Below are 24,511 nucleotides of genomic sequence, written 5' to 3'. Positions count from 1 at the left end.
ACTCATGCAATATTGCATATCTTTTGACCCATCTTTTATTATTCTACCTCTTTGTCTCTTTCTACTGCATTACAAGTAATTTTTTCAGATCTATCTTCCAATTAATTAATACTCTCTTAGGTTATGTATAATCTGTTGTTTTACCCACCCATTGAGAATTTTAATCTTGATGACTTTCATTCCTACAAGTGCTGTTTGGTTTTCTTTAAAAAAATATTTGAGTTTTTATTGTCACTGTATTTTGCTCCTTTCTTAAGATTACAACTTTTCTCTTATGCCTTCCATCACCTTAAACATGTTTTTAGATTATTGTTTTTATTATGTCAATATTTGGAAGCCTGTACTTCTCTTTGTTCTGTCTGCCAACTCTTGCCTATGGTGGATTGCTTTCCATGCACTTTGAAAGTGTTCACTGTGAGTTCTTTAACCGGGCTTGTTTTTCTGTGAGTCTTGCTTGTATTCATGGCTGTAGGAGTATTTGTCCAGCATAGTTTTGCTTTTGCTCCTTTCTGTTGCCCCAGAGTTTATCACTGTCTGAGGCCAAATATTCTGTTACTTTCTTGGTTTGGAAATTTCTGCACCTGGCAGGTGATATACATGTAAATCCCAAACTCATGTACGAGTTTCAAATTCTTGGGAGTGATTTTTTTTTTTTCTTGTTTTTACATAGAACCCAAGCAGAGACCATTGGAATATCTTTTCATCTTCTCGATAGATTTTCCCTAGTCCATTGTTTAGGACCACACTTTATGTAAACTGTCTTATTTCCAGTGTCCCACCTCTCAAGGCTCACATCTTTGTTTCCTGTTCCCAAGTGGACAACAACAAAAGCCTCCAGGACAAGGAGACAAACAGTCCTCTCCCTGGGCAGCCACTATGCTACCTCCCTCCCTCCTGCTTTTCCTCTTTCTTTGCCTTTCTTGTGAACTCATTTCTACACTTTTTAAAAAATGTTACATTCCATTCAGCATTTCCAAGCATGAGATTTTGGGTTATCTTAACCCATCATCCTGCCTAAGTCCTCTGTAGAAGTCTTGGTTTGCTTCTCATGCAGATAAAGCCAGGGTGGGCCTTTGTGCCATGACATTTATGTGCAAGCAGAAGTTCCCAATTCTCCACCAATTGGGAGTCACCAATTCTCCCTCCTCTGATCTCGTCTATGCATTTTCTTTAAACACAACCCTGACCCTTACATTCATTGCTCAAAACCTTCATTTCATATCCTTTCAGTCCTGATTTGGCCAAAACTTATCTGATTTCCACTGTATACCTTTATGAACCAAACTTTCTCGTCTGCCACGATGCGTTTTCGCATGCTGACCCCTCTCCCTAGAATGCCACTCCGCTCCTCATCCTGCCCATCTTTTAAGGCTCAACATAAACGCCTCATCATCTATCTGAAAAGGTTTACTTGATTTCTTCCCTGCTGTCTGCACACAATCATGCCTGTGTGCACACACTCATACATACCTGTAAATCTCTACTTTATCTGAACCACCACATCATTCTCTCATGCAAACCATTCTGCCCTTGTTGAATTAGAGTAGTTAGCATAGACTAAACTACAAAATATCAGAGTATATTATAGGTTTTAAGGGTAAATGTTTTATGAAACTTTCATTTGTGTGTGTGCATACCAAGCCATGGTGTAAAATGTATTTTTTATGAAGAGGGAGCAGAATTTTTTTTTTTTTAAGTTGAAGAAGCACCATATTAGCCTATAAGTTCCTTGGAGGCCGTATCTGTGCTGATGCATCTTTTCACATGTACACACACACGCACATACCCCATAGTCCCATGCTTAGGACAGTGCTTTACATATAGTAGACAGTGAATATTTTTTGAATGCATGAATGAGTGAATATATGAAAGAATGAATAAATGAAGCATTAATCTACTAGCTTGAAGAGAATATTTTTGTTGGAAACTGTGTGTTTCCAAAGGTCATCTTGCTAACCTCTAAACTGATAATAGTGGATTTTGTTCTGTCCTTGTACTGGGCAGATGAATGCCCTATAATGTGCTGAGTGCAAGAGACATTGATTCTCAGCCTCCTACGCTGGGGCATCTAAGGATACCTCATTGTTCATCGATATGGTCACCTACCCCCAGCCCCACCCAGCAATAGGTGGAGAGCCAGGCTGGCTCTCAGCAGTCAGACGCAGTCTCAGAATATACACTCTCATTATCTATGAGTCGATCCATTTATATAGCATCTGTCACTATAGTCACAGGCAATTACCTTCTCAATAAATTCTTTTCCAAAAACAATACTCTCCAGTTTTTCAAAATTTAAGAGCTCCTATCAATTTGACTTTGTAGATTGAATGGCCAAGAAGAAATAAGGTTAAAAACAAAACAACTTTTCATTCAGACTGGACTTGAATTCCGATCCCACCTCTTTAGTGTTGTGTGGCCATGGGCCAGCCAATCAGCCTCCTTTTGTTCTCGTTTGCAAAATGGGCGTAACAGTACCTAGTTCATAGAGTGGTTGAGAGGGTTAGAGGTAATGTATGAAGCACTTGATATAATCCTGAGCACAAACGAGGTTCTCAGTTGTCCTCCTCATCACCTTCTTCATCACCATTGGAGAGCTGAGATGGACTAACCCAATTTTCTGGTATCTCTCCTTGGAAGTCATCCTGGTGCTTCCTCTCTCTGTGTTCACTCAAACAGAATGGAGGCTTGAACAGGGCAGTTAGCCGTTGCCATTCATCAATACTATCAGATGACTGTCCTAACCTCTGCCGTGGCACTGACAGAGGCACAGTCAAAGCTGCTTCCGGCAGACCTGGTCTGGGCTCCCCAGGTGCCGTGTTCTAGGAGATGATGAAGGCAAACAAATAAAAGGAGAAGTCAATGCCGCCCCCGCCACCCAACTATCTTACTGTATTTTCAGCAAAATACTTGAGGCTTATCCATGTGTGAACTGTGAAGACCGAGGCAATAGAACCAGGAATTCAAAGAGAGTCCACCCATGATGATTTTGTTTAATAGAAGGCTTTCAAAGAGGAAATTTCACTAGTTTTTCAAAGTAGGAATCTCAGAGACAAGTAGGAACAGCACAGTGCCAGGCCATGCTGGGAGGCCGGGTGGCCCAAATGTGAAAGCCTGCGTCATTCAAGCAAGTAAAGCAAGTTCAGAAAAATTTCAGCCACACTTCTCAGGCTGGCCTCTTCTGTCTACGCTCCTTCCTGTGACTGGGCAGATACACCAGAAACTTAGTTTTCCATCATAGCCTTGCCCCTAACCTGTGCTTCTGGCAAAGTCACTTAAATGTGATCCGTCATTGTTTTCTCATCTCTACAGTGATACCAGCCAGGCCCAGTTTTATATCCAGTGTATGTAGCAAATGAAATAAAAGTGTAATTAACTCTTGCATCTCTGAGTTAAAATTTGGGGCTCAGTGAGTCTACCCTGATTTAATCATCCATTGTCCTTTCAAGGAGCTACAGTGGAAGCTAAATCGGGGATCAGGCCAGAAATTCCATCTGGAGCTAGTCTATCAGCATAAAATGTCAACGGGAAGAAGAAGAAGAAATTCTAATTTACCTGACAAAGAGTTACTCAGAAAGAAAGTAATTTTTTCTCTTTTGACTTTGAAAGCTGGAAAAGATCTGCTTGACTTCAAAAGAGGACCCAACATACCTACCTTTCATCTTGTCCTTCAGCAGAGACTAAGATATAGTGAGAGAGTTGGGCTCATCTTCCTCTAACACTCTAGAATTTAAAAATATTTTTGTCAGGAAAAGCGACGTGAAAATCGGGATTTTTTTATTGGAATTGCTTAAGCCTTGATAGCCCTTATTCACAAAATGGTCAATGGACAAGATGCAGGCAGGATCTTTTAGATATTGCACCTGTGCTGAGTTGGGAGCATGGGTGTGGGCTGACGAGCAGTGTGATCATTCATAAAGGTGCTAACTGTCATGCTCAGTGGAGGCTTAAAAATAACAGAACATGAGCTAGCTCGTTTGCTGGACATGAAAGAAACAATGAAGGGAATTTCTGTTTTAAAATAAGATTAAAAGTAAACTAAGAGTAGCACAATATATTTTCTTGGGGTACAAAGTCTGAAGTATCCAGGATGCCAAATTCTATTGCATCACACATCATGAATCTGTAATGAAATGTGTCATGCCTTAAGACCAAACCTGTAGGAACGTCAGTCAGGGCCAACTGGCACAAACATGAAAAGGCCAAACAATTAGCTAATGACAGCATTGCTGCATGCTAATGCTGTTCCAGGTTGAGGCAGTCATGTCATTGACATACCTTTGATCTTTGGCCCCAGGTCTCAGGCTTCCAGCTCCTCCTGGGTGTCGATATTACAAAGCTGGCATCAGGACAACTCTCCAGTTAACCCTGAAGTTAAGCAGGACACTGTGCTGTTAATAAGGACTCTGGTGGGCCACCACCAACAAACTATATACAATAAGTGGTTCTAGTCCTTTTGATGAATTGGATTATGGTTCTAAGTAAGTAAAGCCTTTGGCAAGTGAAGTACACACCCACCCCAGCTTCCTCTTGTGAGTTTAGACCATATCTGATGAGAAGTAACAGACCAAGGTTAGGATATACTCTGTAGGTGTAAAAGGCTTTTTTTTTTTTTTTTACCTCTGGACCATATAGAGATTGAACATTAAACCATAGTTTTGTGTTTCGCCTTTCCAGATGCCTGACTACAGACTTACAGATATCTGAAAATATCTGATCCTTTCATCTAGAACCCTTTTTAATATTTAAGGAATTTGTGAATTGGGATATCCTGCTGTACTAAAGCACAGAATGACTGCCTCTAATTAAGTTTGGATATTTATATGGTGGATCTTCATAAAACCGATTGTTTTTAACCATGTTCATGGCCTTATAACCATTCACTAACCTCACCCATGTTTTGATAATATTTTATCGTGCTTGAGTTTGCAAGTTGGTGGTTTTTCTGCACTGACATACACTCCAGTCTTCCTGTACTAAGCAAATGTTACATGTCTGTTAACTAAGGATGTGTAAACGGCAGAAACACCAGCCTTAATGTCTCTCTGCACAGTGGAGTCAAGGCAGTTTCCCAGCAGAACAATCAGCTAGTCTTTTTGGCCAAACTCCTTTTTAAATAGAGGCTGCTGTTGCTTCAACAAACCTAATAAGGGAAATATAAAGAGAATAAAAATAATTTCTAGATTTAGCTCCCAGGTCAGTGTAGTGATAGCATCAAAGTAATGCTTTCCTGAAAGGAGACTAAGAAACAGTGCTGGTCAGATGGGGAATATTTATATCACACTTGACAACATACTGGCTTATTTTCAAATTATAAATAAATACATAACTTTTAAAATAGCCGTTTGTTAGTGAAGTAGCTTAGCCTGCCACCTCCCTTATATAATCTATCAAGACATTCACCAGAAACTTGAAAATTCGCCCTAACCCAGATACAAAGCATTATTAGTGGCTAAACCCAGAGACAATTGTTGAAAGATTTCATTTAGCTGCTGAATGAGGTGATCTTTCAGAGGAGCTCATAAACTCGCTTTTTTCTTGTATGTGGTTCAACTTTAAGTTTGTTTGGAATGAGTATATTTGGAATCACGTAGATGAAAAACAGTTCTTTTGTGGCTCCTAAACAGGACTTTTTCAGCTGTGAAATGAGATTTAATACAGTACCGTAATAAAAGTCCAATTGAACCTCATAGCAAATAAATGATGTGAAAAGTATCATGAAGTAATACAAAATATCAAGGGGCTTTTTACTTCAGTTTAATAGTATCTGATTCCATTCACTCATTGGTAAGGCCATAATTTTTATGTCTAGTGACTTTATGAGGAGATTATCAAAGTTTCCTCTTTTTGAGAAGGGGAAAGTTTATTCAGTCTAGATCTTTCTGATTATATGCTCTTTTTACTATTTACAAAGACATCTTTTTTAAAACATACAAATATATATATCATCATGTTTTAGAGTTACAGAAAATGCCAATAAAAGCACATTCAGTAATAATGGCATAATTCTAAGTACTGACAGCTTATTCCTTACAATCACTATGATATACTATTGTTATGTTTCCACACAACATTTTGCATTTTGACGTTTCTGAAAGTCATCAGTACAATTTTGGGCAGCAGCGATCTTTACTGTAGCATTGTAGCAATTTTAACCAGCACAAGTTTTGATTTCCATAGGTCATGCTAACAATTATTTGATTTATGTTTTATTAGCTATTTTTGGCTGTTGTTTCAGTATATATCTAGTATATTCCAATTATTAAAATTTCTTAAAACACGATGTTCCATTTGGTGATATTTCTGATGACCTTGGGAATTTCTACTCAATTTCTAAGTTGTCATCACATGGGTTGAAGGGAGGTAGGGTTGGAATGTTCCAGTAGGCTTTCCCAAGACAATTCAGCTCCGGGGAACACAAACATTTCAGGAGGAAGACTAGCCGAAGAAGGCCACAGAGAAGGAATGTCTGAAGAAGTGGGAGGAGAACAGGCGGGAGGTGGGGTGATTCAAGTGCAAGGAAGGGAGTGAGTGATCAGTAGTGTCTCATTGCAGCTGAAAGATCCAGGAAGAAAAATACTGAAAGATGGTCGCCAGATTTGCTGTTTGGAAAATTACTGGGGTCTCTGGGGAGACTCTATTTAGTGGTGAGAGAAAAGCCATATTGCAGGTGGTTGAAGCAAGAATAGGGGGGGAAAGGAAGGAAGGAAGTGTAGACCACCCATTGGAGAAGTGAGTGTGAGAGGAGGGGTAGAAAGGAAACCTCAGCCAGAGGTGGATGTGAGTTCAAGGAAGGCTCTGAGATGAAAAGGCTTCAGCATGAGGGTGGCTGAGAGAAAGAGGAGAGAGGGGAGGTGAGACACAAGCAGCAGTGAGGAGCCGGCTGATGGGGCGGCCAAGATCCATCCACACGTACTAAAGCCTGGTGAGTGAATATGGCGTACACCGTTACAGGGCTATGGTGGGTCAAATAAAATAAAAAACACCAACAAAACAGAATGTAACCCAGAAACAAAAGAGTAAAGGTTGCATCTTCTTACATTTCTTGGTAGCTGCTGTAGTTTTTTGGTTTTTTTTTTCTTTAAAGAATGCCTGTGAGAGCTGCTCTTTTGTTCAATTAAAATGAAGATTAACTTGGTGGTTGAATTTAATTGAAGTTTCCCCTCCACTGTTCAAATAATGGATTGTTAAATTCGGCAGAGAAATAAGCTCCACTGAAATGAGCAAAACCGTTTCAAATAGGATAGATTATCTCAAGAGATTTTACTTAAAAAAAAAAAAAAGTGCCAAAATATCCTTCTAGATTTGTATCTGCCTTCACTTTTCATAGCATAGGATACTGGACGGCATCTTACCCGCTAGTACCTTTAACTTGTTTGAGATACTTTCTACCTCATTCTATTGGTCTTGGTTTTTTTTTCCTCCAACGTTTTGGGGAACAATTGGTATATATTGTTTTTCTTAAGGAAATTCATTTTAGTAACTAAATAGAACAAAAGGGAAACAGTGTTGGCGGTTCTATAAGCACACTTCTTCCACAGATCTTCAAGAGTTTAAACTATTGCTCATTAGTTCTTACTATTAATAGAAACCTAGTCAGGGTGTCGTAGGGTGATGTCCATTTTTACCTGCAGAAACCGAGGCAGGCATCAAGTGCTCAGTCTTCTGCCAGAAGTTCAATGATCCGTATAGGCAATTGACAGGACCAGCATACATCTTCAGGATGAATCACACCCCTGGGTCCCTGATTGTCCCTCACATTGGGGGTGTCTTTTGGGGAGAAACAGTCAATATTCAGAACTGTGAGTCCTTGGGCTCACTCCTTACATTTGTTTCCAAAGTTGAATCAAAGCCGGCACAAATAAGATGTGAAGAAAAGAATATGTCAAACATGAAAACATTTTGAGCCCCATTATTCTTTGGTTCAGACTGAAGCAGGGTGCCTACTGCCCTGTGCTGGCAGTTGGGTGCACAGCTCTCTACTGAGAAGGGCGCCATCACCCGGGGACGGGGCAGCTCCCTGCTCAGCATCTTCCCATGTTGTGGTATAGAAGAGAGAGCCTAACTGCAGTAATTCCATTCTGAAATTCTTGTTAATTACTCAGAGCAGACATTTGTATCATAAAATTTCCCTGCCGATGGTATCAAAATCTTCAATTGATTATGCATAAACATGTTCTTACAATCAAAAATGCTGTAGTTTCAAGACTTGAGAAGTTTTGTCGTTGGTTGTTTTGCTGTGGTTTTTTTTAACTGGGTTGTTTTTATAGCCACCCCACCATTAAATTAAAAGGTTTCCTCTAAATTACATATTAAGAATAAAAGCCATTGTAATAATGTTAGGCTCTTTTTTTTTTTTTTTAAGACAGAAGGGCAATTACTCTTCATAATTTTTTTTCCTATTTTCTGTAATACAAATTTCTAGTTACACTTGGAAGCTTCCAGGAAACTGAAATTAAAGCTTTAATTAATGTCAGCAGGAGTATGCTCTGCCCCAGGAAAAGACGTAGAACTTAGCTTCAGCTTCTGAACATGATGAAAGAGGGCACATATTTTAATCTTATCTGATTCCAATACTAATGATATTAAAAGGAATTTTAATACTAGCAATTTTAGTCAATTTCTGAGTTCTGTATGCCATTCATCTTTCAGTCCTATGTTGTAGGTTGGTGTTATTTTTCCCCATTTTACCTAAAAGAGAACTGAAGCTTAGAGAGGTTAAGCAAGGTCCTTATGTTGTAAGTGAGGGGCCTGGGATTCAAATTCAGGCTTCTCAGATTTCAAAGCCCATGCACTTAACTGCTATATGCAACTGATGTAATAATCAAAAGACATTAAAATAGAATATTGGGCCAGATTGGTGATATATTTAACCAATTGAATAATCTCATATTAACTCCAATAACATTGCTAAGTTAAATACATTTATTGAAATGTCTCTGAGGGCAATAATGATTTGGATCTTTCTAGATTAGTGAAATCTTACCTGTGTGGAGCACACTTGGAATTTTGTTGGCGGGGGGCTGCCTGCCAAAAAGTCAGAGGTAGAAAATGATTTATTAAATGAGCCCCTTGTATTCTTCAAATAAAACACCCCTTGATACATAGACTCTCTCTAGACTTCTAACTGCCTGTGGCTGTCCTGTGTGGCCATCTTGATTTCCTCATAGAGATTACAGAGATACCTGGGGTGAAAAGACTGTGAAGTGAAAATGTAGCTAGTGCACACTGGCATTGTTTAAAATTAAAGTGGAGGTTGATAGCTTTCCTCTGCTCTTCTTAGGAAGATGCAGACATGAGAGTCTACTTTCAGAGTCTTTTTCTAAGTCTTCTTCCTTTTTTAAGAAGAGGGTGGGAAGTCTGGAATTCCCCAAGGTGTTAGAAGCACAAACAGGAACGTTGCTTTTTCCCCATGGAAATACCGAAACTCCTACAGAATTCTTCATCACAGGAGAAAATCCCCCTTCATCATAGGTGCTTACTGTCACCCAGTTGGCACAGCAGAGTGCTTTAATTCAGGGGGAGACTAAAAACTCAAAGGAAAGCCCAGAGTGCAGACTGAGAACTGTATCTCACCTCTCACACAGCAGGTGAGATAGTCGCCACCCAAATCCTATCCGTAAAGGGGGAGAAATGGATAGTGGGTCCCTTCTGCAACCCCAGCAGGAAAGGATAAAACATTGGATAAGTGCTATTGAAATAAGTTTTGAGAATGGCTTCTACTATCTTTAAAAGAGATATTATAAGGTTTTTCTTTTTAACAATGATAAGTAATACATCATGACCTCCTGTTTTTACTTTTTGTTTGATTGGTTTTTTATGGAGAATTTCAAACATAAACATCTGCAAACAGACTAGCATCATGAACCTTATGATCATCTTCAACAATTATCAACTCATGGCCAGTTCGATGCACACTCCCTGAACCTCCCCCAATATAATTTTAAGCAAATACTAGAAACCTAATCATCTCATCTCTAAGCATGTCAATATGTATCTCTAAAAAAATAAAGATTCTTCTTTGAACAAAACTGAAATACTATTGGCACACCTAAATTTTAATAATAATCCCTTAACATCATCAGATGTCCAGTAAGTGTTCAAATTGCCAGTTGTCTCATGAATGTTATATTTTCTTTTAGCAAATTATTTGAATCAGGATCGATATAAGATCCACACATTGCAATAGACTTCTTAAAAGATCACCAGGATCCCCCTCCATTTCTCTCTATCTCCCTCCTGGAGACTTATTTACTGAAGAAACATCTTTCTTTCCCACTGAATTTCCTTCAGTATGGATTTTGCTGATTGCATCTTTGAGGCACAGTGTAACATATTCTTCTAATTCTTGTATTTCCTAAAAATTAGGAATTACATCTAAAGGCTTGGTCAGATTCAGGTTTCAGTTGTTTGGTTGGTTGGTTGGTTGGTTAAGACTATTCTGTATTGTTTTTTGGTTTTTTTTTCCATCAGAAGGGACCTATAATGTCTAGGTTTCTTTTTTGTTATGCTGTGAACACCACTGATGTCCAGTGCCAAGTCTCCCAGTGTTTTTGGTTTTCCTAGGTCCTCTTTTGCTCACTGTCACCCAGTGAACTGGAGTGTCTGGTAAAGTAGAGTCACCACCTAAGGCCTCCAGCTTTGGATGGCTAAGAACTTTCAGGGATCCAGCACCCCAAAGTTATGCTGTTTCAGAATTATTTTGCAAAAACAACTATACTCAATTAATGAACCTTTAGCACATAAATAAAATTGTACAAATCTTAAAAGTATATGAAGTCTTTCTGTTCTTATTTGACATATACTGTTCTTTCTTGACGAATGACACCATTATTTTGAGCCTCCTTTGCCATATTCTGTTTTAACTTGTTGGTTAAATAGCCATTGTTTATTCTGTTATATTTGCTTTCCTACTTATTTAATGCTCTTTGGGAGCCAGGATGTTCTGAATGTACAGACCTTGAATTCTGTGACTCTGGTCTCCCCGGGAGAACCTCAAGCAGAACACGCCTCTGTAGTTCTCTTTCCTTAAGCAGGTCTGAGCCTTACTGATCTTTGCCCTGCATTCAGATGGGCCTCTTCTGAGCCGGGGCAAGTTTGCTGCTCTCCTTTTGTCTCTTTTTTTAATCTCTTCATTCTTTCTTCCCTCCTTCCTTTCTTCCCCCATTCTTCCTTTATTTTCTCTTTTTCTCATTCCCTCTTTCCTTCTCTCCCTCCTTCCTTCTTTCCCTCCTGCCATTCCTTTTTTCCTCATACTTTTTCCGTCCTCCTTTCTCCCCCTTCCCTCCTTCCTTCCATCTTTCTTTTTCTCTTTATTTTTTAGCCAGTGTGATATTCTCTCCCCAAGGCCTACTCTTAAGCCTCCTTTTATTGATAAAATCTATGCTGATGCAAAGATAATCTTGGTAATGTTAAAACATAAACTTGATTCTCTGTGCCCAAAGCTATCTTCCCAAGTGCATAGGGATATAGTCAGCCATTTAACAAACCCTGATGATAAGTCCCAACTGTGTACTAGGGTATGGGGGAGACAGACAAGTTACAACACAGTGGAAATGCTGACAAGAATAGATGCAAACAAAGCACCGTGTGATAACTAACAGGTGACTCTGCCAGGGAAGACTGGGGAGGGGCTTTGTCTTGGAAGTGACATTTGAACTAAGTCTTCAAAGAATATGACTGAGACAGTATACTATGTGAAATAGATAAGGAAAACTTGGGGTATTATTTTATTGAGGGCATTCAACCCAGGTTCTTGGCTAATGGACTTGACTTTTGTGTATAGCAACAACTTATATCAATTTTGCCTACCAGAGAAAGTGAGACTTGCAATATGTTGTTACCTTCATATGTATGTGAAAATGTGTAAGCGTAAAATGTCACGTTATCAGCTTCCCACCAAGTTTGTAGTGGGAAAAAATAACCTTTAGGCATGGGAAACTTTGGGATGTGGGTGGACATAGTCACCTTCCTTCCCCCGCTGTGACAGGATCCTCTTTGAGGTGACAGTAACAGGGGACTGCAGTGTGGGCTCCCAACGTGTGGACTCCTGAGCAATCGCAAGCGTCTACAGACCCACAGGTGTCCTGAGCAGTATGTTTTGGCTGGGTTTTATGATCTCCTGTGTCGGTGTGTTCTCATTTTTCTAGTACATTTAAAATACGTATTGTTGCTACTCTGGTACAGAGCCATTTCAAAGTGTCACTGAAGCCATAGCATTAGCTCTCTGTCGTTATGTATGTTTCAAAGAATAGACACTAAAATAAAATTACTATCTTGTATGTTTGGGATATGAGTATGTGTTTTGTGGTTGAGAACTTTTGAAAAATTTCTGGCATTATGAAGACAGAGAGAAGGTCTTAATGAAATAGATAGTGATTGTGGTTGAACAACATTGTGAATGTACTTAATGCCACTGAATTGTATACTTACGTATATTTTACGACAATAAAAAGTACAAAAACTTTCTAAAACTTAAAACAGATACACACACACAAAAAGGGGATCTTCATATTTGAAGAAACTGGACACCCCTGAACTAGAGCTTTTATTAATTTGCCAAATCTGTAGCCAGCACCAAGCGATGCTCTGCCCTGTGACTTTAAATGTTGGGAGAAACAGAGAGGTCACTGCATTTCTGGGGCTTGCCACCTCCCTCGTGGAGGCCGGGCTCAGCACATCTCCTCATGAATGTGTAATTCGGCAACGTGATTCTACACTTTGATGTGACTTCACGCTCTGGGAAGTGCTGTGAAAGGAAAAGCATGTGGGGCTTTGTAGGCTTGTAACAGGGAAGGGCAGACCTGGTGCTGGGGAACGGCTCAGAGAAGGGCTTCCCTGGGGAAGTGAGAGTTGAGCTGAAGTTTCAATAATGAACAAGGAGAGGTAACACTCATAAGAAGTAATTGACTAGGTTTTCCCCTCTCTGACTCTTCTCCCGCATGGCAGGAATCGTGTGTTCTTCAGTACGCCACCCAGCGTGTAGCATTGGACATACTGTGAACCTTTAGTCCCTGCTGAGTGATGACTCAATAAAGGATCGATTAGAAATGTTCATACTGGGTTTGTTCCAAGGAAATTTAGGGGACCCGATGACGCTTGTTTTCACTTCTTTAATTTTCATATTTGTGTTTTACTTGGTATTACAGAGAACTGCAGATGATATTATATGACATAATAACCTTTATATATACAGGAAACGCTTTCCAATTTAATTGCTGGATTTGTCCTCTTGTACAATCAGTTGAATCCGTTGCCTCTTTAATTGTTCTTCTTTGTTCTTATCTATATTTTTGTATCCACTCTCCCACTAGTAGGTTCTAAGTAGCATACTCTGAAGGAAAAATGTTTACTAACCCATAAGAACACAGTATTCTCTTTGTTTTAGATGAATACACATTTTGAAGCTGTATATTTTACAAATGAGACAGAGTAGTTGATTCAAAAGGCTCTTAGCGAAATTTCTGATATCCTGGATGAGCCTCCACATGTATTTCTTCAAGAACAAAGACTCTATGGGATGTGGGTGGGCTTGCATCTGCCTTAGGTACATACCATCTTTGCAAGTGTAGGACAAGATTGGAGGAGGGACTAGACTCACAATGAGAGGGTCTATTGAGCAGATAAATATAAATAGAGTCTTTCTAGGGCACCTACATTGGCCAAAGTAAAATTTATTCCTTTTTGATATATAATGTTTGTATGATTTCTAATCCTGAACCAAATTTTAGATCAGAATTAACTTCAACAGCAAAAACAAAATACAAATAAGGGTAAGTAATTATAAAATGCCTTGCTTGAAAGTAAGTGAAGGCTTCCTAATGTAAACAATGATAAAATGATTAGGGAGACTTATCTCTATAGATCTTGTCACTACCCAGATTATTTTTGCAGAGAGTTAGATGTGAAGCAAGACAAATCACATGCCCAAAATTCACCAATTACACTTGGTAAATATATGATTGGTACATTGTCCCTCAATACCAATCTAATACATAGACTTTATTTTGTTTCCAAATCCAGGGACTTAATGTATCACTTTCAACTTTTTATTATCTGTCAAGTCCCAAGATAAATACTAAATTTTTCAAATAAATACTATGGTTTTTATTATGTGGTTTCCATTGAAAACACAGGACCACTTATAGTATCAGATTCTTTTTTTAAAATTTGACAAATAAAAATTACATATTTATGATGTACAACATGACGTTTTGATATATGTATGAGTAAATCAATCTAATTAACATATCCATCACCTTATATTCTTATTTTTTTGTGGCGAGAATGTTTAAAAATCTACTTTCTTAGCAATTTTCAAGTATATAATATGTATTAGTCCATTCAGGGGCTATAACAAATTACCATACACTAGGTGGCTTATAAATAAGAGAAATTTATTGCTCACAGTTCTGGAGACTGGGAAGTACAAGACCAAGGTGCTGGCAGATTTGGTGTCTAGTGAGGGCCTTTTCCTCATAGATGATGCCCTCTCACTGTGTCCTCATGAGGAAGAAAGGGCAGACAAGCTCCTAGGGCCTCTTTTATAAGGGCATTCATTGCACTCATGAGGCTTCTGCCCTTGTGATATAATCGCCTCCCAAAGGCCCCACCTTGTAACACCATCACCTTGAGGGTTAGGTTTCAGCATATGAATTTGGGGGAGGATACATTCAGACCATAGCACAGTACAATATTATTAACTATAGTCACTGTGCTATACAATAGATCTCCAGAACTTATGCTTCTTGTTTAACTGAAACTGTATCTTTTCACAAACATCTTCTATTCCGCCCCCCCAACCCCCACGAGTCCCTGGAAATCACCATTCTATTCTCTGATTCGGTGAATTTGACTTTTTTAGATTTCACATAAAAGTGAGATTATGCAGTATATTCCTTTCTGTGCCTGGCTTATATCACTTAGCATAATGTCTTCCAGGTCTGCAGTCCTCAAACCCCAGGCCGTGGCCCGGTACCAGTCAGTGGCCTGTTAGGCTGCACAGTACTGCCTGAGCTCTGCACCACCTCCCCCCAACCCACGACAGCCCCTCAGCCCCGGTCCAGGGAAAAATTGTCTTACATGGAAATAGTCCCTGGTGCCAAAAAGGGTGGGGATCACTGCTCGACGTCCATCCATGTTGTCACAAATAACAGGATTTCTTTCTTTTTAAGGCTGAATAGTATTCCGTTGTGTGTATATATCACATTTTCTTTATCCATTCATCCATTTGTGGACACTTAGGTTGATTCTGTATTTTCACTATTATGAATAATGTTGCAATGAACATGGGTATGCAGATATCTCTTCAACATGCTTATTTCATTTTCTTTGGATATGTACCCAGTGGTAGAATTCTGGATCACATGATAATTTCATTTTTTAGCTTTTGAGGAACCTCCATACTATTTTCCATAATGGCTATTTACATTCCCAACAACATTATGCAAGCGTTCCCTTTTCTCTATATCCTGCCAACATTTATTATCTTTTGTCTTTTTGATAAAAGTCTTTATAACAGGTATGAGGTGATATCTCATTGTGGTTTTAATTTGAGTTTCCCTAAGCATCAACTCTTAATGTTCTGGTCAAAGAGGTATTTGTTAAGATGAACAGCAGGAATCATGGTGGTAATGATCAAACACTACACAGTAAGGTCAGAATAGCTAAGGGAGAATTTCTCACTCATTTAAAACCTGGCATCTTCTCATCCCATAAAGGGAGAAATGAATGAGAAAAAGTTTAGAAATAATTGCATTTTTTAATAATATTTAAGAACCTCTAACAATTATTCTTGTATATATTCTTTTTCTTTCTAGGAAAAGCCATTGACAAAATCTCTACAACGTGGAGAAGACCCCCAATTTGATCAAGTATGTGATATGCTATATATGTAGATTCTGTTTTTTATTTATTTCAAAATGCACAAAAGTCAAGGTCTAGATGTTTGCTGTTCTTGTATGGATGAAGATCTTCAAAGAGGATATGGGTATGTGGTCTTATGAACTGTGCCTTGCAGCATTCGTGGTTGTGGTTTATAGATGGTCAGTAAATGTCTATCAATTTGATAAGAAAGAACTGGAAAGTATTGGGATAATATGAGTAGACCCTCAATTGATTGTTTCCTCAGTCTTTGTATAACAGAATTAAAGAAATTAAGAAAAAATATTTTAAAGGAAATTCCATTCAAACACTTGAGATTCTTCTGAATAAATAGCATTATGCTATGATCACCAGAGAGCTTATTCTTGTTTTTATCCAACATCTTTTTGAGTGCCTACTGTTTGCTTGACACAGTGTTAGATACCGGGGACACAAAATCTAGGATAAGTTTTGGACCTTCAAGAATTCACAATCTTGTGAGAGAGAAACAATAAATATAAAACAGTACAGGACCTTAGATTCTAATAGAGAAAATAATACATGACCAAAACAATTTAAGACAGAATAAATACAAAGAAAATCCTTTGGAAGTAGGTTAAGACTAGGAAAAGGACATCCAACTCTAAACAGTAGTAATAAACATAAGAAATCAGGATCTAATAGATTCTGGTTCAGTAACTGCAGGAAGGCTCTAGGTACATTTAAGAATGATAGATACCAGGACATCAGAGGAAGCTAGAGATGTGCTTGTGATGTTTCCTAAACTTCTGCCAAAGAAGACAACATGTTCTTTAAAAATCTCAGTTGGTGCCAATGTCAAATACAAAATACTGCTGGATGTACCATGGTCTGATCTAATGTGATGTTTTTTATAGTCTAATGAAGAACACACAGAAAGAACGCTTTCTGTAGGGCTTTGAAATTGCCTTTAATATGGACATATCTCTGGCTGTACAAGTCCAGATTTGTGTGATCTAGAAACATCATAACTCACTGTGCAGATAAAATTCTCCGTTTTCTATTTGATGAGCCGTTCCCTGAGGGAGACCTCACAAGTTCATGCTTACGTTCAGCCTTCCAAGTCCAGAGTGGCTCTGGGCTTGCTCTCTGTGGCTGGCAGAGCCGACTGTTTTCTATAACACTGGGAAATGGACGATGGACCTCATCTCTCTGTGTCATCACACTGTCTTCTCTAGTCATGTTGTCAGATGCTGTTGTCATCTGGCAGGTGTTGGGGTGGTCAGAGACCCTTGGGGAATATGGTACATGATGTTTGGAGCCACCATTTTGGAAATGTGTCAAGTTGTGGCTCTTTGTGTTCTTTTTAAGAATGCAATATTTATCATCTGTCTTCTATAGTTTTTCACTCTGTTATATATTTTTTGTCCCTTTATCGTATTTAATTATCACTCTCTTTTCTTCAAAAAAAAAATGTTATTTTCCTCCAACTTAATGTACCTCTTTCTTTATTCTCTGGGAAAATAGTTCTTCTAAATTTTAACATTGCAAATAATAGTTATCCCAAATAATTGGTCTGAAACATAATTTCTCATTTATTATTCAGTTTTCTATTTCTGAATTTCAACATCGTGGAAAAGAGATAACTTTTGCAGTTTGACAGACTTGGGTTTAAATCCCAACTTTGACACTTAATTAGCTATGTTACTTGTAACATTGCAGCCCAAAGTCTTGTGAGCATCACCAGGAGCTTGTTAGAACTGCAGCATCTCAGCCTTGCCCCAGAGCTACTGCATCTTCATCTTAGCAAGACCCCCGTGACTCATTTGTACATGAAAGCTTGTACAAATCTCTGTATTAGAGACATTTTAGGAGTGAACCAATAGCAAGATGGTCACCAAGAATTTTCAAATAAGACACATAGGATTGTCCTCTGATCATCAAATCATAAACTCACACATGAACCATAAGAGAAGATAATCTGCAAAGTCTAATCATTTTGAAGAGATTACAGGACTCCCAGGCCATACAGAAGCTTGACTAAAAATTTGGTCCCCCTGTGAATTCAGTGAAAAAAAACAAAGTGACTACTGAAAGTGCCTGCTAAATTTGGGTATTGCCAGTGTGATAGTATTAAGATGTGTACCCTGAAGAGATGATTAGGCCATGAGGGCTGCTCCCTCATGAAAGGGATTAGATTCTCTTGTAAAAAGGCTTTACAGAGGGGGCTTGTCTCCTTTTGTCCTTTCGTCTTGTGAGGATATGGCGTCGAGGCACCATCTTGGAAGTGGAGAGGAACCTTCACCAGACAGTAAATCCACTGGTGACTTGATCTTGAACTTCCCAGACTCCATAACTGTGAGAAATAAATTTTCATTCCTTAAAAATTACCCAGTCTCAGCAGCACAAAACAGACTAAGATAATGCTCATCTACTGTTTCAACCAACAAATTTTAAGAATCGTGGCTCCATTGTCAAGGCCACAGGTATATCAAGGTCTCTTAGTTTTTTGGCATAAACATTCAAATTATGTAATTCTCCTTGTTCTGATTCCAAACAGCAGGATTTAATCTGGATTCCCACAGAGGTCTGTCTATGGGAAAAGAACTTGCTGGAGATGCCACCTTGAGTAGTATAGACTCCCTTGCTGTAATTGTAGGAATAGTAGTAATAGTAGAGGTAATATTTATTTAGTATTTTCCATAGGATAGGCACTGTATTAGTACATCCTTTGAACAGCATACAACTGGTTCTTGTTTAGAAGATATTTATATCAGTCTCTTTCCTTTAAATGTCACAGGCATGAATGATAGGGTATGTTGAGCTGGGCCTCTGCACTTCTACTGCCTAATCCTGGATGGGCCTGTTTACTCCTCAAATTAACTAGCCCATGATTCATTTTCCTCTTGCTATAAATAGAAACAAAAAAAATCATGTAATATTTTATAATTTACCAAGCCCCTTCTCATTCATCTCACTTGACATCACTTGATCCTTCCAACAACTCTAAGAAGAAGATACTATCTCTATATTACATTTAGTGAAAACGAGTCTCAGAGCAGTTGCCCAATATTATATGATTAAAACCTGAAGACTGGAATCCACATGTTCTGACTATAAAGGCTGTGCTTCTTACTCCATAACCTGTTTATGTTTCTGAAAACTAGGTTGATGGGAATTCAGATGGGAGTTTTCAACAGGTGAAGGATCCAAGATCCTCTATCAGTTATGATTAGATTTGGCTGCAAATGGCAAAATAAAATCTTCTTGAACAAGACAGAAGTTTATTTCTCTCTAATGTTCAAGAAGTGTAGAGGAAATCAGTTCAGGACTTATATTATTTTTCTCTTTCTCATATATACCTTATATTCCCAAGGCCCAGTATGACTGCTAGAGCTCAGCCATTACATCTGTATTCCAGGCAGCAGGGGAAAGAAATAGAAAAAGAATTATAAAAAAAAAAAAAAAAAAAACTTCCCCAAATTGCACACACCATTTCTATTTATATCCAGTTGGCCAGATCTTAATCACATGACCACATCTAGCTATAAGAAAGATTGGGAAATTTAGAGGCTAAAGCTTAATGTTTTCTTAAGTTCTCTTTTATATTTTAAATTTTTACAGTCTTAATTAACTATTGGCTTAATAGCTCTTAATTTAACCTCATTCCCAGAATTTTACTCTTCACAAATTTCATGAACGTGTATTTTACCCATTCTTACACAGCACCTACCATATGCCAAGCACTGTGCCAGCTTGTGGAAATAAACATGAAGGAAGCATAGTGCCTGCCCTAGAGGCCCCCAGCCTAGTGGGAGAGATTAAAAAATCTGTAATCAGATAAATGATAACCCCAGGCTAGAAGTAAGCTAATGCAGAAGGCCCCGTGTGATATGAACCCCCAGAGAGCAAGCTTTGCCCTGCCCTGGGAAGCCAGGGAGGCCTGTAGGGCTCAAGCAGGAGATGTTCAGAGCCCTGTGGGCTATACCTTCCAGTCCTTGCTAGTGAGAAAGTCATACCAGTAACAAGAACCAATAAAGGTAGAAGAGATTTCCGATTTTGAAGATGTATATTGCCACTAACTGATTTTAAATGACTAAGTTAACTATCAGGGCTTAGCATGTAAAATAAATGAAAAATTGTCCTGGCAATAAAGTTCTTTAATTTAGCAAACATTTATTGTGTACACATACACACACATAAAGCTCTGTGTGGGACAAAGATGTAAGAATGTGGTCCTCAGGAACCTGGGTCCCCAGGAATGTGTTCTATATTCCAGGAACTTCAGACCCAAAGAGGATGATAAGGCAGTGTACAAATAGCTCTGACATGAGCCCACATGTGTAAGAAGTGCCACATGAAAGGTGCAGACAGTAAACAGTATGAGACTTCAGGGACAGAAGACATGCACTTCAGGACCAGTTGCCTGGCTAGAAAAAGCTTTCTAGAAGAGAACATAGTTTTTCAGGTACCTAAAACAACAGAATCAATAGGATTTTTCTGGGTGGTGTTGATGGTGTGTGAGGAAAACAGGAAATTTCAGAAGAAAGGAACAGTTTATGCAAAGCCCCTAAACAGAAAAGTGACATTGCAAGTTATCTTTGGTGGACTGATAAATGGATTGATTTAGTTGGAGCAGAAGGCATGTACTGTTGAAAGATAATCTTAAAGAAATTAAGATTAAGGCAAAATCATACATTATATCTGATACAGATATAAAATGAACATGTACTACAGATTTTATTTAACTCATTAGTGAGGTATGTTACAACCAGTTCAGAAGAAAATCCAAACAAACAGACACATTTATAAATCAGGAACATTGAAATGAATGTGCAATTAGAGGCAAAACTGGCTTCTTCCACATGGAGGAGGAAATTGAAACTTCACTGGACAGTTTTTTCGTGTCTATAGACAAGAATTATTTTGCATTGCTATCAGTTATCTACTATTTACACAGCTTTGAAATAACTCAAAAGCATTAAAAGGTGTAGAGCCCCAATAGACTCAGACTCCTTGAGAGGTATGCTCTAGTTTTCCCTTGAGACACAAATTTTCCCTACAATCTAGGAGCGTTAGGAATGAGATCAGGCTGCATAGGGAGGAAGGGTTCTGACTGTGAAAGATCTTAATGCCAGTACGCTGGGACTTTATCCTACACATACCGGTATCAAAGGGATCAAAGTGGCAACTTGATGTTAGCTCCAAGGAGACAATGTCCATGAAGGGAGTAATGGAGAAACCCTTGAAGTCTGGAGGCATTTCAGGAGCTTGATATTGATGAAGATTTGAGGCTAAAAGGGCCTGAACTAAAATGGAGGCCATGCGACTCACAAGAAAGAATGATTATAAGCAAAATTATATAAGAAGAATCAATATTGGTTGAGTGAAAAAGGAACAAAAGGTAACTGTGGTTTTAAATCATGGTTGGTTTGGAGCAATTTCCATTCCATTCAATAAACAGTGAGTGCCTGAGCATACTAGGATCCATGCAAGGCCCTTGAATTCCAAAAACAAATAAAATAGAATTCCTATCCTCAAGGAATTCTCAATCCTAGAAGAGAGACACATGTCTACACAAGTAATACTGCAATGTAAAGGCTATAATAGAGGGAGGATCAAGTGCTCTAGGAGACTGGCATAAGTAACGAATTCTTCAATGCAAAAGCATAGACATATACTTGCAAGAAACAACAGCAAACAGGGAACCATGATCTCCCCAAATGGACAAAGCAAGGAACCAGTAACTGACCCTAATAAGACAGCAATATGTGAGCTCTCTGACCAAGAATTCAAAATAGTAGTTTTAAGGAAACTCAATGATCTTCAAGATAACACAGAAAATCAATTCAGAAATTTACCAGAGAAATTTAACATAGATTGAAATAATTTTAAAAATCTAACAGAAATCTTGGAACTAGAAATACATTTGCCAAAAGAAGATATAAAAATGGGTAACAAACATATGAAAAAATGTTCAACATCTCTAATCATCAGGGAAATGCAAATCAAAACCACAATAAGATATCACTTAACTCCAGTGAGAATGGCTTTTATCAAAAAGTCCCAAAACAATACATGTTGGCGTGGATGCAGAGAGACAGGAACGCTCATACCCTGCTGGTGGGACTGTAAACTTGTGCAACCCTTGTGGAAAGCAATGTGGAGATACCTTAAACAGATTCAAGTAGACCTACCATTAGATCCAGCAATCCCATTATTGGGCATCTACCCAGAAGAACAAAAGTCATTCTATAAAAAAGACACCTGCACCCAAATATTTATAGCAGCACAATTCACAATTGCAAAGATGTGGAAACAACCCAAATGCCCATCAATTCATGAATGGATTAGCAAAATGTGGTATATATATACCATGGAATATTACTCAGCTATTAGAAATAATGGCGATATGGCATCTCTTTGGTTCTCCTGGAGAGAGTTGGAACCCATTCTATTAAGTGAAGTATCCCAAGAATGGAAAAATAAGCACCACATGTACTCACCAGCAAACTGGTTTCCCTGAGTGCACATTTGGGAATAACACCAATTGGGTATCGGACAGAGGTGGGGGCTGGGTGGAAGGGATGGGTGTATACCTACTTGATGAGTGCGATGCGCACTGCCTGGGGAATGGACACGCTTGAAGCTCAGACTCAGGAAGATGGGGGGACATGGACAATATATATAACCTGAACTTTTGTACCCCCATAATGAGCTGAAATAAAAAGTAACAATAATAATAATAATAAAGTCATTAGAGGCACTCAACAGCAGAACGGATCAAGCAAAGGAAAGAATCAGTGAGCTTGAAAACAAGCTATTTGAAAATACACAGAGGAGAAAGAAAATGAAAATGAAAAGTAACAAAGATATAGAAAATTACCTCAAAAGATCAAATCTAAGAATTATTAGTTCTCAAGAGGGAGTCAAGCTAGAAAGAGAATACAGCAAGTGAATGAAGAATATATCATGTAGAGTTTAGGATCAGGAAGTAGAATCCACAAAAGAATGGACAGAAAAACTGTGGCCAAAAAAAAAATGGGAGAAACCCAGGAAAACACAGGTTTCCAGGGCAGGATGGCCCATGAAAGCAGCTGGTGAAGGAATATCATAGAAGATGCAGACAAGGAAAAACTGGAGGTTTGCAGTTAGCAGCTCATTGGAAGGTGGCTTTGAGAAAGGTTTTTGCTGCAGTGGCTCTTCGTTGGCATGTAGAATGCATTTTTATAGTTGATAAAGTAATATTAAATAGTTTAAGAGACTTGCTTTCACAGCTAAGTTATAATAGCTGATTATGATTGACAACACTTAAATAGAAAAGCAGCGTGCCAGAACATAATCATTGAACGAGTGGTCAGTTCCCCATGTGTGCTCTGTGGACAGTGCCCTAGGAATGAAAGGCACAGTGAGCTCACCATTTTACCTTCAAGTGATTTTCTTCTATTACCAAAATTTACAGACATCCTTTTTACATATAAAGGCCACAGCATTTTATTCCAGATTTTCCAGTGAAAAACAGCCAACCTATGAGTGTGGACCTTGGTGGGTGGTGAGCAAATGCAGCTTAAATATCCAGGTAACCCATTTTAAAAAATGAAAAGCAACACTCCAAAGTGATGCTTACCTGAGGGAGTTTGTGACCCTTACTTATGAAGAATGTATTACTATTAGTGACAGTCACTAGATGCATTTATATCTGGCTGCTGAATAAAGTAATAACTAAATCTTTATTCTTTCACATGCCTTCCAGCTACATGCATATGCTTTCTTGTTGATTTTCTCTGCCCTTGGCTTTTAGACTTTTGCTTACGTGGCATCTAATAATGACATAAACATACAATGAGTTAAATAATACAATTGTACACTGCATGATGTTTTTCTATTCGAAGTATTGCTCTAAGTTTGTCTCTTAAAACAGTCTCATACAGCAAGTGGAAATTATTTCCTCTTTGCATAGTAAAGTATGATTGCTTCCCAAAGAGCTTGTACCAGAACAATCAGAATCAGAATTTGAGTTTGTATCCTATTATCACAGATGTGTTGTCTCACTGTGCTTTGGCATTTCATAAGGAACCGTACAGAAGATAAGAGAAACTACAAGAGGCTAAGACAGGGCAGCATCATAGGAGAACCTGGTAAATAGTGCCATTTGTTCAGGAGACTTCAAGAGAAATGACTGCAAAAAAGGCCATTGGTTGGCCATTGGGTTTGTCTTTGCTGATCTTTCAGATAAAGGTGTCAGTAGCACGTGGCAAGAACAGAAATCAGATTTCAGGGATGAAGAAGCAAGGTGGCAGTGAATCAGGAAGAGGAAGCATCACCAATGCATGAGTGATTGAGACACAGCAGGAAGGAGGACAGATAACTGATAATTAGATGAGAAAGCGGAGAGCAGGGTCATTCGAGGGCTGCATGTGTTTTATGGAACTCTCTTACATTGAATGAAATATATGAGCTTAACAGTGTGACTTCCTGCCAAGGGTTGTGTCCATTTTTCACTTATGTTTGGGCTCCACACTTTTGTCAGTGGTTGAGGCTCCTGAACCTAACATGTGGATGTGTTGGTCATTATAGCAACTGGTTTTATTCAACTGGTTGATTCTGGTTCCAGAATAGTTACAAGTTACTATCCTCAGTGTCCCTTCTCATTGGCTTTGGAGTGAGCTGTTGC

At 38.6% G+C, this 24,511-nt stretch overlaps 1 protein-coding gene across 3 annotated transcripts in view; it reads left to right on the top strand.

Annotated features, from left to right (window-relative positions):
• The window catches only part of FRY (FRY microtubule binding protein), a 398,737-nt gene that overhangs the window by 215,481 nt on the left and 158,745 nt on the right, over window positions 1-24,511 (top strand). For all 3 annotated transcript variants that reach the window (XM_069467740.1, XM_069467739.1, XM_069467737.1), the window contains one exon: window positions 15,816-15,869. In XM_069467740.1, coding sequence (XP_069323841.1) covers window positions 15,816-15,869 — 54 coding nt within the window. The remainder of the gene's footprint in view (window positions 1-15,815; window positions 15,870-24,511) is intronic.

Source organism: Eulemur rufifrons, chromosome 4 (genome assembly GCF_041146395.1).
Source record: "Eulemur rufifrons isolate Redbay chromosome 4, OSU_ERuf_1, whole genome shotgun sequence".
NCBI classification, from domain to species: Eukaryota; Metazoa; Chordata; class Mammalia; order Primates; family Lemuridae; genus Eulemur; species Eulemur rufifrons.
This window is presented reverse-complemented; position numbering and strand designations above follow the sequence as displayed.